This window comes from Candoia aspera, chromosome 4 (assembly GCF_035149785.1).
Source record: "Candoia aspera isolate rCanAsp1 chromosome 4, rCanAsp1.hap2, whole genome shotgun sequence".
In the NCBI taxonomy this organism is placed as follows: Eukaryota; Metazoa; Chordata; class Lepidosauria; order Squamata; family Boidae; genus Candoia; species Candoia aspera.
Genome location: NC_086156.1, coordinates 119,111,515 through 119,128,697, shown reverse-complemented (window position 1 = coordinate 119,128,697; position 17,183 = coordinate 119,111,515). Strand labels below are relative to the sequence as shown.

Below are 17,183 nucleotides of genomic sequence, written 5' to 3'. Positions count from 1 at the left end.
CGGGGGCTTCCCGGGTCTGCGCCCCTCCCCACCCTTCACTCCGAGAGTCTCATTCATTCACCGAGCCCGCGCCTCCCCTCCCCTGAGATTCTCCTTTCTCCTTCGCTGCTGCTCCGGTCTCAGTTCTTCATTCATCCACTCCACTCTCATTCATTCAGCCGGGCAGGCAGGCAGCCATTCATTCGCTCGCTCCACGGGCTTATTTCCGTTTCGCGCAGGCGCGGGACTCCCCTCCAATCCTGCTCGAATTTTATGAATGAACATTGACGTCAATAGAGCCCCCCACGTGGGCCGGGCTGGAAGTACAAAAGCGGCAGCCCGGCCCCGCCGCTGTTCGAGGTGCTGAAAGCCTATCCAGCAGAGAGAGCGACGCCCGAGGAAGGCAGGCGGCGGACAAGCGGACCGGCGAAAGGGTGGGGCGTGCAGAGTCCCCGGCGGCGCAGCTACGCCCGAATTGACAACGCGCCCCTCCCTCCGGGACCCCAGAGAGGAGTCGGTGAGAGTTGGCGGGTGGGCGGGAGTGCCCTCCCAAGAAGAGGGGGAGGAAGACAACCGCCCCCCCCCCGGCCTCGCCCATCCGCGTAGGGGGGAATTGCGGGGGGGAGGGGGAGAGGGGAGCGAGCCACGCGAGCTGGCATCAGGAGAAAACCGGCCGGGGAGGGGTCCCCCCCGTAGGGGAGCCTTGGGCGGGGGAGCCCCGGCTGCGGGCGCGAGGGAGTCAGATCGCTGGCCCTTCGGGAGATGGAGGCGGCTGGGGCAGGGGAAAACCTTGCGTCGCTCCGGAATTCAGGCGGGAGGACACAAGTGTATAAACCTCGCCGACTCGGGTGCGAAGGAGAAGCGGGGGGGAGGGAGGGCCCAATTAAAGATCTCGATCGCGTCGCTGTTTTCCGAAAAGCAGAAGGGAGGAGCAGCGAGGCAAAGGGAGAATGGGGCGCCTTGCTCAGTTTGCGGGAGGGCAAACATTGCGGAAATCGCCAAGGCTTTTTAAAAAGAGCTCGGCAAGACTGGATCCGATCGGTATGAAAGGGTTTGGGGTGCGGCTGGGAGGGCGAGGGGCCGAAGACGAACCTGGGCAGCTATAGGGGCATTGGATGAGGAAGGGGGAAAGGGAGCAGGCGGGGAAGGGGAGACTGGAGGGGAGGGGGCCAAGGCTGCGGCTCCCCAGCACTCCCTGCCAGCAGGGGCGGTAGGTGTGGGGACTGCAGAGCCGTCTGCTGCCGCCGCTGCCGCTGCTGCCGCTGCCGCTGCTCTGCCGGGAGAAGGGGAGGCTGCTCTTTCCTCCTTCCAGATAGCCATCGGCACCAGTAGCTCGGGGTGGGGGCGAGGAGGGTGATAGCTGGGCCAAGGGAAGCAAGAGCTGTTCCTTCCTTCCAAAATCACTCGAAGGGGGCAGACACAGAAAGATCACGGTGAGCCTATGTCAAGTATCACCAACGCCAGGAACCAGGTGAGGCAAACGAGAACCCCATCCTATGAAAGAAGGATTTCGGGGGGGGGGGGCGCAGAATGTCAGCTCCCAGATAATTGGGCTGAAGGAGTGAGTGACTGGAGCGGTTGGCAAGAGACAATAATACTGGTCACCGCAATTCATGTCCAAGGAAGAGCCCACCCCCATCTCCGCCAACCCACTGTGGAGAACGCAGAAGGGGCGAGTGAAGGCTGAAGACCCACGGGGGGTGGGCAGAGGGCATCTTCCTTGGAGCAATGCCTCTCCGTGGCACAGGGAAAGTTAAGACTTTGGCAGTTCCTGGCACCTAGGACTCTTGCAGCCACACCGTGGCCGTTCTTCTGAGGGTGACACCTTGGAGACCTCCTGCCCCAGCCTGTTCCCGTGGCCAGTCCTCGTGAGTGCATGCATAAAGAAGGATTTTGGACAAAAAGGGCCAGGGGAGACTGCTTGTTGGCATGTACACCTGCATGGAGCATGCCCCCCAGAATGTGTCCAGGGTTAATGTGCACTGCCCCTCTTTAATTGTGCAGCTGGCAGAAATTGTTCCACCCAAGCATACCACACAGCTAGCTGCGGGGGTGGGGGGGATATGAGAGAAGAGGTGGCCATCTAATGGGGGAGCCAGGTTGCACCTTGCCTCCGAGGGGAGCAGAGGGCCCAGCCATCTCCTTTCTTCCCTGGTTCTGGGGCTCACAAGGGGTCCCCAAGGGTTTGTTGCCTCTGGGGCCCATCAAACTCTGACCTTGCTCCTTGTCTGTCCCCCCCACCCCAGATCATCCAGACTTGCATCATGATGCTGTGGCCCCAGTCTCTCCGCAGAGGCACATGGCTTCTTTCTCTCTGCCTCTTGACTCAGTGTCACCTCCAGCCGGCTGCCCCAATTCCTCAGGGGTTGGAGGGCCACTGGGGTAAAGCTCAAGAGGAGTCCAACCAAGAATCCCTGCTCCATTCATGGCTAGAGACGGGCCCAGAGGTTGGAAACCAGAAGGGCAGCAGAGAGGAACTTTTCCAAGATGTGGATCCCAAGGCCCTGGCCGCTGTCCTCCTGCAAGCACTTCAGGTCACCCCTCAGACCTCCAAGGAGTTGCCCCGAAGCCCCAAAGCCAGCACCAGTGAGGGACGCGTCCAGAGTGAGGCCAAAAGCTCTAACGTGCAGCCAGAGAGGCAGCAGGGCCGGCAACCCAGCGAGGGGAGAGGCCAACCGCAAGAGGAGGTGGCAAAGGAAGCCGAGGAAGGGGTCTTCGACCAGCAGGAGACAGAGAGCCTGGAGTCCATGTTAAAGGAGCTGCAGCACTATGGCCCCACCAGCAAGAGAGAGCAACCTTCTCACAGCCATCAAACACTCCCCTCCGAGCCTCCCCAAAGCACCCACCCCGATGGCGGTGGCAGCGACACGCACAAGGGACTGGAAGAGTACCAGCAACTCAAGACCAACATGAAGCGCAAGGCACCCTCCCACGAGGCCTGGGCGGGAGCCCGGAAGCTGAGGCAGCAGCAGCACCTTGAACACCAGCTCTTGCAGCGCCGCTACGAAGAGCTGGCCGAGAGCCGGAGGCAAGCCGAGGAGGCCCGCCGGGCAGCAGCTGAGGAAGAACGCCTGGCAGACATGGCCTCTGACCTGCTCCTCCAGTACTTGCTGAAGGACGGCGAAGAAGACGAAGAGGGGCAGCCGGGGGCCAATGCCCGAGAGGAGTCTGAGGAAGAAGGAAGCAAAGGGACCCCCCTCCTCTTTGAAGATGCAGAAGACAACGTCGCGGAAGACAAGCGCTCCAATGAGGTCCCAGAGGTGGAGGACGACGAAGACATAGATCCTAACACCATCGACCGCTTGATCGAGTTGTCCAGCAAGCTGCACTTGCCCGCTGATGATGTCATTGATATAATTAATGACGTTGAGAAAAAGAAGGAGGAAGTGCCCGAATCCAAGCTGCCAGCGGCTCCACCACGCAGCAAGCCCAAGAAGGCCCCTTCGCACCCCAGGGCTTATCAAGAGGCCCCTCCTGTGCCCAAGGCATTCTACCCCACGGCCTTTCAGCCTTACCACCGCCTCCCCAAGCAGGAGGCGGCTGCCTGGAATGAAGTCTTGAAAGGTAATGAATTCCCTGCACCCAAGCGGTACCAGGCCAAGGACAGAAGCACCAAGATCTCCAACCACATCAGCCCCCGGACTTTCCAAACTCCGGTCTACCACCACTATCATCATCTGCCTGGCCCCGTGGTGCCACGGGATGGCTATTATGACATCCAAGCCCATGATGAGGACCTGGAGAACTACCTGGAGAGCCTGCTGATGAAGCACCCCAAAGTTTTCTAGTGAAGGTGGCAGCTGTTGCTTCTCCTCCCACTCCTTCCCCACCCAAAGAAACTTGGCCACTCACAGTGTTTCTGACATAAATCTGGGTTCTTGCATGATTCAGGAGAACCAAGTCTCCCCACCTAGTGAAAGGTCCCAATAGACAATGTCCAGGTGCAACCATCTACTGGTAGCAACCAGGAAAGAAAATCCTTCCCTGTTACCTGATTTCAGACAGCTGCCCCCCACTGGCTGAAAGGGAAACTTCCTTTTCTCAATACCCAATTTAAAGGAGCCTCTCTTGTTCTCTGAGCAGCGTGTGAGACCATTCCCCAGAGGCACTGTAAGACACGCCCCCCCCCCCCCAAAGGAACTTCAGCAAGAAGCCTTTGCAAGAGCAAAACAGGACAAATCACAAGAACTTTCTTCCCAGGGCAGCTTCAGGTGAGAATGCCAGTTGTACCATGACTCCTTGGAAGCTCTTGGTTAACCTTCCCACCCTGTTCAGCATAATGCTGAGAAATCGACATTTCATAGCATTCCCAGAAGGAAGTTTCAGAAAAGAGTTAGAGGGGAGGAGGCTATGTGTTACAGCCCCCCAGTTGGTTGTGGCAACAAAAGCTGCCCACTGGGGCTGAACATCAACCTTCTAAATAATCCCCATTCACTTGCCCTCCCACATCCCAAGTCTAACTCCATCCCAGGTCTAACCCCCCACCCACCCATGAAGTTTGGCAAGGCAAACTAGCAAGTCTAGATCACAAGAATGCCGGGGTGGGGTAGGGCTGATCCTGAAGTATGGATTGCAGCATCGTTTAATTCCAGTAATCTCTAGATAGTGACTTTGAGAGGCAGGGGGTGTATTCTGTCTTCAGGAGACAGGGATAGAGCAGATGATTAGGTCAAAATTCTGGACCACAGGCTTCCCTGAAACACAATTATTGGGCAGTGGGGGGGGGTTTTTTCCAACAGAACAGCCTGTTACCCAAGAACTCACTACCTGCTTTTTGTCCCAGTCTAATTAGCAAGGACAAGTCAAGCCCCATGAGCCTTATGCTGCAGACTCTCCATACTGGTTACAGACACACTCAGACCACAGCAAAAACTACAAATGACTTAAGGAACAGCCAGATGGGATCAGTCACTTGCTGCGATGGGCAACTATAGAAATCAAATCAAATCAAATTAAAAAATAAATCCTTTTCCCTTGAATATTCCAGGGTAGCAAGAGAGTGCCTTAGGAGCACCACTTGAGCCTGCTAACCCAAGTCCTCGGGGTCCATTTACACTTTCTGCCATACACATCTGCTTTTTTTCTACTTAGCAGAGAAAGGAATCTCAAGAACCAGGGAGAAACAAGCCAATTTGTCCAGACTGGTTGAAGAGGCAGGAAGTAAGGCTGGATCGGAATGGCCTCAAGGCCACAGAAGCATCTGCTCATTGGCTCTGGATGTTCTTACATTCCATGGAGGTGTCCAAGATGATGTTTCCTCAGAGAGTTAAGATTCTGCCTCCAACTCTGCCCTTGAAACAGGCCTGCCCCAAATTGGAGGGAAGGGTCCAGGACCACATCCTTTCTGGTGATTTATACTACCAGCCCCCCATTGTGGCGGTGGCAGAAAGCCGGTCTCACGACTGAGATAGCAGCACAGAGAGGGTTGGGAGAGAAGTACACAGACTCGATCCCCAGCAGAAAAGAGTTGCCCCTTTTCTCTTGAGGTTCGCTTTCTTCCTGGCTCCCATTTTACAGAGTTGCTCACGAGGACACCCTCTTGACTGCTGGCAACTCTGAAGCATGATGCCGGGTTGCTGTCCTCGGCCAGAGCATTCCTTCCACAGTGGGTTGACACCAAGGAGTCATGCAAGCACTACTCTGGTATTCTGCCCCCAGAACCAAGGGACCCTCCAAGGGGTGGGGAGGCTGGGCTTGAGCATGCTTTAGTACACCTGCTTGTGAACATTCATGACCATCCACAGCTGCCTGCCTGAGGGATCTACCTGGATGAGCCACAGAAGGCAAACAAGGCCATGGCAAAGGCAGCAGTTTGCACGTGTGTAGGAGTTCTCCACTGACATCAGTCCTAGAGTGTGCAAGTTTCCTCAGTTTGTGATGTCCAGTCCTGTAAAAACAAACAGAAAAGTTGTTTTGATGTCTGGTCCATTTTGTTGTACTTGAAATAAAACACATTTGGCCTGTTGTAAATAGCATGTTGAATTACTAGTTTTGCTAAGAAATAAAAGCAACTATTTTATTATGAGTTACTCTCATTATTTGCAGATTGGTGGGCTACGGGCCGGATGGGCCTCTGCCCCCAATACAAGGTCTGGGAAGCTTTAAGTCCTCACCAGGACCAACCCTTGCCAGGGAAGTCACGGCATGTAGTGATTTCCCAAAGTAGCCTTTGAGCGTGTGCAGAGGAGCAAGTGTGCCAGCCCACCTGCACCCAGAGGACAGCGCCCCAAATCCGAGCGGGTGGGGACCAGGCTCTTTGGGGCAGAGAAGCTGGCCTTGTGGCACCCCAGGGCTCTGGGAGCCTTTCAAGGGAAAGCTGCTCCTCTCCCCAGCAGTCCCCAGAACCAGCTAAGAGAAGCCTCGTGTCCGAAGCGCTCATCACTTGCCACAGGTGAGGGGGGCCAGCAACTGGCCTGGTGGGGGCTTCTGGTTTGCCCGCCACCCCAGACCTGCCCTTTGGGAGTTGAGGGAGCTCGGCCAGGAAGGGAGCTAGAAGGGAGCCAGGAACAAAGCATCCCACCCTGGCGGGCCCAGCACAGAGGGGAAGGGGAGATCCAAGCACAGGGCTTGGAGGGGGGAGGGTGTGTCAGGAGGGACCCACAGGGAGGCCACCAAAGAGGGATAGGCAGGCAGAGAGATAGCTGGTCTGGACCAAGGACTGCTCCCCTCCCGGCCTCAGCCTCAGCAAGCTGCCAAGCAGCCCCCTCCAGCCGGCTAAAGGGCTGGGGGAAGGTTGGCAGCCCAGAGGGTGGCTCAGCTGCTGCCAGTGAACTCAGGAGCAATGCCTCAGAGGTGGGGTTTGGGCCACCTGGGTGCCTCCCAGACTGGCTTCTACTTGGCCCACCAGACCTAGCATGGGTGAGGGCATGTTCTGGGTCCCCTGCATGGAACAGTGTCATCTTGTTGAACTGGGGAGCTGCGCCTTCTCAGCGGCAGCGCCTGCCTCATGGAACAGCATTCTCCCGAAATCTGGATGGCTCCAACCCTTTGGCCTCTCCTCTGAGGACATGCCCGCTTCCCCAGGCGCTTGAGCCAGGAGGTTAGGCGAGCCTTCTGGTGGTGGTGGTGGGGGGGTGGGGGTGGAGATTGGAAGAGGCGATAGGTCAGACAGACAGAGGGTCAGACATGGGCTATTGTTTTAACCATTGGGCTTTAATCTTTGTCTGCTGCCCAGAGTCACTGTTGTGAGATGGGCAGCCATCTAAATTGGAGAGAGAGAGGATAAAGTCCCATAAAGGAATTCTGGAAGTTCCTTTGTGGGACTTTATCCTCTTCTGGATACTCCTTTCTGAAATACACTCCAGAAAGAACCGCCTGGGTTTGCAATGACATGTATCTCAGCCAAACTGCCGCTGGCCCTGGCCTTAGGATGCAACATCACACCAAGCCACATGGTGGCTTCCAGCACTGCCCTGCAGCCATTAAGTCCAGGATGGGATGAGGCGCATCAGTGGCTGGGAGATCCCTTTGAAAGGACGTCCCCTTCTCTTCCGCACCCCCCTCCCCGCCCGTCTGAGCCCTCGCCCCCAACATCTGAAAAGGGGCGGCCACCAGGGTGAGGAACTGCAGAGCTTCTCCACCCTCCCTCAGGCTCCCTCATTACTTTACAGGAATGAAAAGTTTACTGGACCACTTGGAAAGAGGAAGAGCTGCCTCCCAGTCCCAAATTTTAAATTTCACAAGTGGTCTTATTCACAACTGCAAATCCCACTGGGCTGGGCAAAGACCTGTAAGGACCAATGCGCAGCCCTGGCAGTCTGGCAGTCCCACCTGAGGTCCTGCCACCTCGTGCCTCCCGCCCTGCTGCTTCGTGGCTCCCCCAAGAACGTGTCCGCAACAGCCCCCCTTGCCTGAGCTGTCTCCTTGGCCCCCCAAGTGCCCTATGCACTGATGCCAGGTGAGGTGCTACGTGCCAGGAGGAAGAACAGGAGGGCTGACCCTTGCTTGGCACCCGTCCCCCCCGCCCTGCCAGAAGGTCCCCAGGAACAAGAGCAGGGGGGCCCTGCTCGACCCCCCTCCCCTCCCCATTGACAGAGCAGCACCTGTTGCCCCCCAGCCCTCCCCCCCAAGAGCTAAGCATGTCCCTTGGTGTGTCTGTAGAGCGCCGGCAGCTCTGTGGCAGCTGCTATTTCCGGGGTCCCAGCTAGGCACAAAAAACCACCAGGCCAGGCTCTTCCAGACACATTTTATTCCAGAAAACCTGGGAAGATGCTCCCCTCCCATTCCTTGGGCTGGAGAGAACCACCTGCAGGGCAGGGCAAGGCAGAGAAAAGAGAACCCCCCCCCCCAAAAACCCCAACCTCCAGAGAGCAGCCTCCGGGTGCCAGGAAGCGGCTGCTGTACTGGTGACCTCGGACTCTCCCCACACTGTGCCAGCCTCAGAGGAAGCCATGGAGAGCGGGCAGGAGACGATGCCCCGGCCAGACTCTGTCACAGGCCGCCTGGCAATGCTGTGGGCGTGAGAGGGGGTGGGAACAGACTGAGCAATGAAGAAGACGGGGAAATGGAGCTTTCGCCCACCAGCACCCCAGAACATGACCAATATGCTCTGGGTCCTGCCCCCCAGGGAGAGCCACTGGGCACAGGGCTGGGGGCCGGAGAGTCCAGCTGCCCACCACAGAGGAGCCTCACGAGCAGGGGTCTGCGGAGCCTGCGGGGCCGTGGGGGGGGGCGAGGCGGGGCGGTGAGGGCAGATTGCCTGAGACTCCGAATGGGGCCTTGGCTACGCCAGCCCCATCTCCTCCAACACGCTCCGGGGCGACTCGTCCTCCTGCAGGAAGGGTGAAAGGGGGAGAGGGTGAGCCCAGGCTTCTCTGGCCCAAATAACCCAGACCCAGACTGCTCAGCACGCAGGGAGCACAGCTCCCTCCCCAAGAGACCATTCTGAGAGGGCGCTCTGCACATGCTCAGCATACTCCCGAAATTTCACCTAGCGGGCCAGCTGTTCCAGGTGCCAGAAGGAACCCAGCATCCCATGTGCCCCCGGAGGAGCTGGGTGGCTGTGGCTGCTCCCCTCCCCTCCCCCACGTTCACACTACAGCTCAGCAGGAGCTGCGTCACCCACATGACTGACCAACCGACCGTGGGAGCGCGCCAGCCAGCCGGCCAGCGAGCAGAGCCCAGCCGTGCACTGCCTGCAGGTGACTCACAGGATGCAGCAGCCAGCGGCTACAGGGGAGGCTCCTTCCTCCTCCTCCCGGCTGCTGTCAGCAGCAGCAGCCCCTTCTGGCCCCCACCTCTTGCAGGAGATCTGCCTGCTCAATGGCTTTCAAGACACTCTTCTTGGAGGTGTCCTGCACCTCCCCGCCCATCAGGAACTCATCCAGGATGAAGTAAGCCTTTTCGAAGTTGAAAATTATGTCCAGCTCACACACCTGGGGGGGGGGACAGAACAGGGAGGCCTTTTCCAATGATCTGTGGGGAAACAGAAGCGCCCCCCCCCTCCCCTCCCACATGTGGCTGCCAGGCACCACCCCAGGCTTGGAGAGGACGCAGGGCCTAGCACTGGCAGACCTCACGAAGCCCAAGCAACCACCCCAATCGATCCAGGCTTCAGGAAGGTGTGGGGCAGGGACCAGGGCGCCGCCGAGCGCTCCTGGCTGAAGGAAGCAGCAGCAGCCCCACTGTGGGGCACAGAGGGGGGAGCAGTTACGCGGTCAGGATCAATGTGAGGGACGAGAACCGCAACTTTCCAGCCAACTCCAGCTCCGGGGGACACACTTACGCTGCCAAAGTATTTGTCTAGCAGCTCCACGTATCGATGGATGAGTTCCAGGGTGATCAGCTCATTGTCCTGCCCCTCAATGGCGCAGCAGAAGTACAAGCTGGCATACCTGGGCCGAAGGAAAGAAAGGGGGGCTGTGAGTCCCTTGTCCCCCCGCACCTCCCCCTTGGAATACCAAAGGGCAGCCTCTTGGGGGGGAGGATCAGCCCCCCCAGGGAAGGGCTGCATTCTTACTAGCTGTGGGAATGAGACCAGAGCCGGCTGTGAAGCTCCAAGGCCATCGAGAGGGGAGGGGAGGGGGGTCCCACTGAACAGCCCTCAGGAATTCACCCACCCCAACAGATGGAGCACCCTCTTCCTCGGCAGAGAAGCCAAGTGACACCCAGAGCAGCTGCTCTGTGTGCTCAGGGCAGCACTCAAAGGACCAGAAAGGGTGCGGCCACTCCCTCAGCCCAGCCACCTGTGGGGAGGACAAAGGGGGCATGGGATGCCAGCTTAACCGAGGTCTTGCTGCTGCAAGAGCCCCAAAGAGACAGGGAGCGGGGAGAGCCAGGCCACCTCTGCCCCCAGATGCTGCCTCCTGGCATCCCCACTGGGGGCATGCAGGAAGGGAAGGAACAAGAAAGCACATGCGCAGACTGACCCACCCCTGGCTCCTTCTCACCACGAGGCCTGATGCACAATGGGGGGCTCAGTTCTGATTTGGGGGGAGCGGGGAGGGCAGGGCTTCCAGAACTTCTGTCCCCTTGTAGCTTCCAGGCAGAGGACACCCCTTGCACCCCATGTCATGGCAAAGGTCCAGGGAGCAAAGGCTGCTTCTGACCTTCCTTAAGCCCAGGCAGGTCCTCTAACCAGGGATATGTAGAGAGGAAGCCAGGAGCACGGAGACAGCAGAGGAGGGACCACGTGGCGTATTTTCCCGGAGCTCTGCTCAGAGGACGCCAGTTGGTTGTAGGCGGAACGCAGCCTCTCCTCCTCTGCCACCCATGGAGGCAGAAAGGGGCAGTGAGGACACCTGGTGGGCCGAGAGGCGGTCTTCTGCAAGGGCAGGAGCAGGGCCGCGACTAGGGGGGGCAACCGGGGCATGTGCCCCAGGCGCCGCACTTGGGGGGGCACCAAAATGAGTGCTGGAGGGCACCAAAATGGGGGGAGAATCCATGTTTGCCCCAGGTAACACAGACCCTAGTTGCGGGCCTGGGCGGGAGTCACCTTTTGTAGACCACCTTCAGGTCCCGCCACTCCAAGAAGCTGCACATCTTGGGCTTGCGCGCCAGCACCACCTGCATGAGCTCCCGCACCATCTTCTTCTTGTCCTTGTCGGAGGTGGCCAAGTACCACTTCTGGAGACGCAGCTTCCCTTGCCGGCTGAAGAGGAGCATGAAGCGCATCTGCGGGGCACAGGGGAGGTTAGGACCCCTGAGCCATCCACACTGGGGAGACCCTTCCCTGCACCGGTGGCAGGAAGGCCTCTGGAAACAGCTGCTGCCCTGTGAGAAGGGGGAGGGCGTGGGAAGCAGCCCTCACTCCAGGAGAGGGGCAGAAGTACTGGCTGTCCCTGGGTCGGGGTGAAGGGCCAGCAGGGATGGAACCATGCGCTTGCACCCACGGCACTGGCACCACGAGGTCATTTTGAGAACCTGGGGGGCGGGCACTGACTGTCCCAGGGCGAGCGTGGGGCTGCAGGGCAGGGGCACCCAGCAGAGCCTAGGCAGGTCGCAGCTCTCCTCCCCAACCTGGAGATGGGAGGGAGAGCAGAGGGGCAGTCTCCGGTCTTCTGCGGGGAGGTGCAGGAAGGCTGCACTGCTTCTGCGCCGGTTCTGGACCGCGGCCGCTGGAAGCCGCCGCTCCCTCCCGCCGCGGGGCGGCCCTGCGACCGGCTCCACGGGCGACCTCTGCGCCGCGGAGCTCGCCCGCCGCCCGGCCCGCGCCTCGCCCTGCCGGCTACACGGGGACGGCGGGCTTCTCGCGCTGCCGCCGAGCCCGACCGAAGGCCCGGTCCCGGCCCGCCCGGAGACCCCGCGCTCGCCGCCGCAGGAGCCGCCGAGGCAGGCGGGCCCAGAGGCCGGCTCGGGAGCGCCACTGCTCGGCGGTCCGGCGCCCGCGTCCTCCGCGGCGGCGCGGGGCCCTGCGCGCCCGCTGGACCCGGGCCCCCCTGGTGCCCCCGCCCGCCGGCCCTCCGGCCCTCCCTCACCATGGCGGCGGCGGCGGCGGCGGCGGCGCGTCCCTCGCGGGCCCGGCGGCCGCTTCCTCTCCGCCCGAACCTGCCCAGGTGCCTCCGCCCGCGCATGCTCGCCGCGCGCACTTCCGGGCCGGGCGGGACGGTTGCTGGGCGACGCGGGAGACGCCCTGCCGTGACGTCAGCTGGAGGCCCGCCCCAGAACCAGGGAGAGGCGTGGCCGGGACTGCGCTCCTCCCCCTGCCAGCCGCCTTCCCGCGCCCCTGCTCCGCCCCCCCTTCGCCAGAGGTCTGCCCGACATCTGGAGGCCCTGGCACTGCTGCCCTCCCCCGCCGGGCCTGACAGGCCACCCCAGCCCCCGAAGTGGGCCATCTGGCCAGCAAAGCACACGAGTCAGTCAGTCAGCTGTCCACGGCAGTGTATTTTTATGTGCAAAAATAAGACCAAATATCTGCATATATTAAACTTTTCATTTTGAAAGTGCTATAGGGTCCACTCCGTTCAGACTCCCGGGGGTCGTCCCCCCCCAGAGGCACTTGTCCAGAAGGGGAGGAGAGACCAGCTCCCTGGTCCTGCATAAACAGGCAGCGGTGCCTGAACAAGGCTGGCGTCCTGAATCAGGGTGACACCAAGAGGCCCTTCTCCGATCCAGGTCTTCCTTGGCAGCGGGGGCAGATCTCCCCTCGTGCCTCCAAGCTGCCTCCTCTCTGGACCCTCCTCTGCCAATGGTGACTCTCAGGGGAGGTGCCCGGTTTTTGCACTGCTGCCCTCAATGCCAAGAGTGACAGGGCCAGGCAGGGGAAGGGGCTCAGCGTCACAGGGCTTCCATCCGGAGGGAGCCTTTGGGAGGCGAAGATGGGTCCTCCCCAGCGTCAGCTTCCGAGGGATGTCAGGCGCCAAGGAAGAGGGGCGCTCTGGGCTCCATCACCTGCCCCATGAAGAGGATGGTGCCTGCAACGAGGAACAGCGGTGGTGCAGGTGGCCAGGAGTGGAGGGGACATGTGGAGCTGAGGTTGGCACAGAATGAGGGCTGGGTAACAGCCAGGGGTGGCCCTGTACTCCCAAAAGGGCCCCACGGCCCAGGGCACAGGCATCTGCACACCAACACCCTCCGCCTGAAGTAGGACCATCCCTGGATGATGGGAGTAACTGCCCTGGTTGCCTCCGGCTGATCCCCCTCCTCCCCACCCCGGTGGATATCCAGCTAGTGATCCCAATGAAAGAGGCCTGACATGGGGCACTCCAGTTCCAGTGTCTGTCGGGATGTTTTTGAGCTGCCCCCCTTGACCAGAATGGAACTTGGGGCTCACAAGAGACCCAAACAGAGGGTCCCAACCCTGAAGGTCTTCCCTGAAGCTCAGATTGGGTGGATTGCATAGCATGCTAAATCCTAAACCTGGGTGAACCAAGCCAGCGTTGTGCTTGCATCACCTGAGGTGCCAAACAAATATACCCTGTGGTGGCTTAACACAATGACCAGTTCACACAACCAGCTAAATCTCAGAACACCAAACTACCCAACTCTGTTTAGCCACCTCTAGCTAGTTTTGGAAAACTCATGCAGCTGCTGGACCAGAGCAAGGAGGAGTCTTCCTCACAGCCTGTACCAGAAGCTCTGACCAGCACACAGGCTGCAAAGCCAGGTCTGGCAGCGCATGGAGCCCAGTTCAAATGAAGCCCCCCTTTATTTGGCTGGGAAGGCAGCGGCGGGGGTGTGGGGTGTCTTATTTTTCTCTGGGCTTCTGCAAACCCTGGGAGAAAAGCTGTTTTGGAGCACTCTTTGGAGAGTCACTAGGGAGTAGCTTGAAGCCTTCTGAGCTGCGGAAGGAGGCAGGGGTCCTCAGCGGGCCTTACCAGTCGGGTTGTGCCGCACCACAAAAAGGAAGGGCCTGTCCAGCACAATCTCCAAGGGTGCCATCCGGGCATAGAGGACTGCAGCTGGAAGGGAGGAGTTGGAGTTTTCAAGGGGCATGTGGAGAGCTCATTCAACAGGCTAACATTTTACCGGTGGGTTCATTGGGCATCAATGCCATCCTCTGCCAGAAAGGCTTTTCTTCTGGTGCCCCAGGTCCCCCACCTCCCTTGGGATCTTTGGAGGGGTCATGGGGCATTGTCCACTTTGAAGCCAAACAATTAGCAGTGCATGTAAAGGGGCCATGGAGCTGTGCTTCTTCTAGCTCCTTCTTCTGTGGTGTCAACTGAGAAAGGGGGCAGGGTGCTGGCAAGAAGCAAGTTCCAGTCTGCCCACAGAACCAGAGCAGAGAAGGACCCCCTGCAGCTGATCCGAGGCACCCACCTGTGGCAGAAGAGGCCTCAGTCCCACTCTCATTCACATCGATCTTCACCTTCTGCAGTGCCTGAGCCACAAAGAGTGAGTCCCCAGCTGCAAAGAGAGGGGTCCTTGAGCCAGGCACCAGTGGCCTACTCGTCCTCTGCACAGACAGCTCGCCTTAGCTTTGCTGGCCAGGGCGATGCCTCTACCTTGTGCAGGTCCAGCAACCAGATGGGGGACAAGGTGGTGCCAGCTTCAGCCAGGTGTCAGGCCTCTCTCCTGCCAGGGCAGTTGGGCCAGGGCAAGGGGAAAGCACTCTGCACATGCCCCAAGACATCCTCCCTTGGGGCTTCAGCCTTAGCCCTGACATACTTCCTGCAGTCAGCGTGCAGCAAGAGCCCAGCCCAGAGGGTGGCGAGCCAAGGGGGCACAGAGGGGCCAAGACAATGACCCCCACCTGAGAGGCAGCTGAAGTTGGCCTTCTGGGAATCAAACATGTCTGTCATGCCCAGAGCCTCCAGGGGCCCACGGAGGTCAGTTTCGCTCTCCAGAGAGAACCTGCAAAAAAGGGATGGTCAGTGAGGGGCGGAAATAGCTCCCTGGGTTCGATGGCGCTCCTCAGACAGGCCCTAAGCGACACCTACTTGGGCAAGACAAGGAGCCGTGTCACAGTGGACATGTTGCTCTTCCACTCTGCGATGAGCTGGGTGTCGATCACGGCCGCCAGGGCCGAGAGGGGGGCATTCAGCTGGAAGGGGGTGGCAATGAGCATGCTGAGCATCTCCCCCTGGTAGGGCAGCTCGATGACATCGTAACCCATGTGCTCCAGGGTGGAGAATTCACCTGGAAGAGCAGGGAGGGCCAGACCGGTGGGTCGGGGGGTCTCAAGATCTGACCCCACCCATCCTGACCCCAGCCACGACACAGAGGCCTTCTGCAGGCGCTCCAAGAAGCTCTCTCCGGCTGGCCCGGACTCAAGTGCCAATCCCGCCCTTGCCCCCTGCCCCTCCAAGAAGGGACCCCCCCACTCACCGTAGTTGAACTGGGCCGTCTGCTCCATCATGGGGACTGAGACGGTGCTTCCGTCCAGCTTGTGGAAGACCCGCTGGCGCGTCGCGGCCTCCGGGAAGGGGAGTTGCCAGCGGCCTTTGAAGTGGATGGCGTTCACCAGCACCAGGCGCACCATGGCACCCAGGGTACCCTCCTGCAGGAAGTCCTGGATCATCCCTGGGGAGGCAGAGACCAGCGGGGGGAGCTGTAGGGGAGCCGCAGAGCTGCCCTCTGCTCCCAGCCCTGAAGGGCCTTTTTGTGAGGCCCAGGCCCCAGCCCAGGCACTCACCTCAGCTTTCCCAGCCCCAGGACCCAGGGCAGAGTCTCCCAAGGGTCCTTCCTGGGCTCTCAGGGCCTCCCCACACCTGTCCCGGGAGCCACTTCTCACCATTGGTGTGCTGCTGCACCCAGGCATTGATGATGCCACGTGCACGGCCCCTCTCTGTGAAGTCCACCTGTTTGACCATCTGGTGAAAAATACGCCGGAAGCGCAGCATGAAGCCAGAGACCAAGGGCAGGTCGCGCTGCACAAAAAGGGCGTCGGCCATCTCCACCACATCCTTGCTCCTGGGGTCAGTCAGGGTCTTCTGCAGCAGCCGCAGGGCTTGCGGAACGCCCCGTTCTATGGGGAGAGAGGGTGCTCAGCTCCACTGGAGCTGCCAGTGGACGAGCGCCTTCAGAGAAGGGCAGCCGCTGGTTGGGGGGGGCAGAGTCGGCCTGCGGGAAGACAAGGCAGGCCCTTCTCCAGATGCTGCTCTGGCAGTCAACTCAGGCGCTTCCCCTGAACTTGCCGGCAGTTGGGGTTAGGAATCACTGAGGCAGATGCTGGGGGGGACCTCCTTTGTCCTCTGAAGACAGGAGTGCAGCAGCCCACCGAAGCAAGGAGGGAGAAGCAGCCCCTCACCTTTCAGGCTGTATCTCAGGGCACCCTTGATCTGGCCCCGGGTGTTTCCCCCAGATGCCACCTGCAGCATCGCCACCACCGACGCCACGCCGAACGGGGAGAAGGCCAGGTTCTGGTCTTTGGAGGCCTTCGTCACTTCCCGGAAGACCCTCGCCCCGAAGTCCGTGGAGAGCTGGGCCGCACGGGCCACGGGCCGGCCAGAGGGCGGGGGCGCTGCCTGCGAAAGGGCCAGGCAGGCGAGAGACACGAGGAACCACAGCTCCATCCTGCCGAGGGGAGCACGAGGGTGAGCCGGAGCTGTCCTGGCCACCTGGGAACGCGGCGCCCGGCGGCCCCGCACTCCGACTCCAGGCTACTTGCAGAGGATCGCCCGGCAAGCTTTTCTCGGGGTGTGGGGAGGGCGCTGCCCTCCTCCTTCCCAGGCCTGCCCGCGCTGCCGGCCAGGAGCAGGCCCGCTGGGACCCAGTCCCGTCCTTTGCCCAGAGGACACTGAAGCTTCTCCGCCCGGCAGATCAGAAAAAAAGCGCCAAGCGAGGCTCCCCACGCGTGTGGCCGCCAGTCGGGCTGGCAAGGAAGGGACGCCCCTCCCCGAGCGCGCCCCCGCCGCTTACTTGACTTCCTTGCGGCTGCCTGGTCTTTGGGCCCGTGTGCTCCCGCCGCCTGCGCCGCGTTTTATAGGCGCCGGGCCCACCCGCCCAGGAAGCGGCGATGAAGTCAGCAGCGGGCGCCGCGCCCCCCTTCCTCCCCCGCCCTCCTCTGCCCCGCCGGGGGAAGGAGAGCCGCGCGCTGCCTGGAGGTCGGCAGGCAAAGGCGGGGCGGGGGGGCTGCTCCCTGTACGGACAGGCACGGTGAGACGTGGGGCCGTCCGCCCACCCCCGCTCTTCGCAGACCGAGGCGTCAGCGTCCCCTCCCAGATGAAGGCTGAGCGGGTTGTGTTGGTCCTGAGAGGGGAGTGGGCAGGAGGTTGCCCAGGGCGAGGGCCCGGGCTTAGCCTGTCGAGGGAGGCATCCCGGGGACCCTCGGGGCTCTCTCCTGGGCTCAGCGCTCTTCCACACTTCCCTAAGGATATAGAGAGGAT

At 60.7% G+C, this 17,183-nt stretch overlaps 3 protein-coding genes across 3 annotated transcripts; 1 reads left to right on the top strand and 2 right to left on the bottom strand.

Moving 5' to 3' along the window:
* Window positions 1-1,420: 1,420 nt before the first annotated feature.
* VGF (VGF nerve growth factor inducible) lies at window positions 1,421-4,074 on the top strand. The gene is made up of 2 exons (XM_063302938.1): window positions 1,421-1,450; window positions 2,226-4,074. Exons 1-2 carry the CDS (start codon window positions 1,421-1,423, stop codon window positions 3,765-3,767), a joined length of 1,572 nt encoding a protein of 523 aa, XP_063159008.1. The 3' UTR covers window positions 3,768-4,074.
* A 4,076-nt stretch (window positions 4,075-8,150) lies between these two features.
* Window positions 8,151-11,104, bottom strand: AP1S1 (adaptor related protein complex 1 subunit sigma 1). Its single transcript, XM_063301827.1, has 4 exons — window positions 10,913-11,104; window positions 9,704-9,812; window positions 9,216-9,353; window positions 8,151-8,749 (listed from the first exon to the last, which is right to left on the bottom strand). The coding sequence occupies exons 1-4, from the start codon at window positions 11,089-11,091 to the stop codon at window positions 8,702-8,704; spliced, it is 474 nt and encodes a 157-aa protein (XP_063157897.1). The 5' UTR covers window positions 11,092-11,104; the 3' UTR covers window positions 8,151-8,701.
* A 1,352-nt stretch (window positions 11,105-12,456) lies between these two features.
* SERPINE1 (serpin family E member 1) lies at window positions 12,457-16,736 on the bottom strand. Its single transcript, XM_063301809.1, has 9 exons — window positions 16,717-16,736; window positions 16,106-16,371; window positions 15,590-15,823; window positions 15,184-15,378; window positions 14,796-14,994; window positions 14,609-14,709; window positions 14,176-14,262; window positions 13,734-13,817; window positions 12,457-12,830 (listed from the first exon to the last, which is right to left on the bottom strand). Exons 2-9 carry the CDS (start codon window positions 16,368-16,370, stop codon window positions 12,769-12,771), a joined length of 1,227 nt encoding a protein of 408 aa, XP_063157879.1. The 5' UTR covers window position 16,371; window positions 16,717-16,736; the 3' UTR covers window positions 12,457-12,768.
* Window positions 16,737-17,183: the final 447 nt, after the last annotated feature.

Excerpts from the sequence above, each read along its gene's own strand:
- VGF (XM_063302938.1), top strand. The coding sequence starts at position 1,421 with ATGTCAAGTATCACCAACGCCAGGAACCAG. Across the intron at positions 1,451-2,225 it reads TCACCAACGCCAGGAACCAG|ATCATCCAGACTTGCATCAT; the intron begins GTGAGGCAAACG and ends CCCCCACCCCAG.
- AP1S1 (XM_063301827.1), bottom strand. The coding sequence starts at position 11,091 with ATGCGCTTCATGCTCCTCTTCAGCCGGCAAGGGAAGCTGCGTCTCCAG. Across the intron at positions 9,813-10,912 it reads CTGAAGGTGGTCTACAAAAG|GTATGCCAGCTTGTACTTCT; the intron begins GTGACTCCCGCC and ends CCTTCGGCCCAG. Across the intron at positions 8,750-9,215 it reads AGGCAGATCTCCTGCAAGAG|GAGGACGAGTCGCCCCGGAG; the intron begins GTGGGGGCCAGA and ends CCCTTCCTGCAG.
- SERPINE1 (XM_063301809.1), bottom strand. The coding sequence starts at position 16,370 with ATGGAGCTGTGGTTCCTCGTGTCTCTCGCCTGCCTGGCCCTTTCGCAG. Across the intron at positions 13,818-14,175 it reads TGAGGCCTCTTCTGCCACAG|CTGCAGTCCTCTATGCCCGG; the intron begins GTGGGTGCCTCG and ends CCTCCCTTCCAG. Across the intron at positions 12,831-13,733 it reads GGTGCGGCACAACCCGACTG|GCACCATCCTCTTCATGGGG; the intron begins GTAAGGCCCGCT and ends TCCTCGTTGCAG.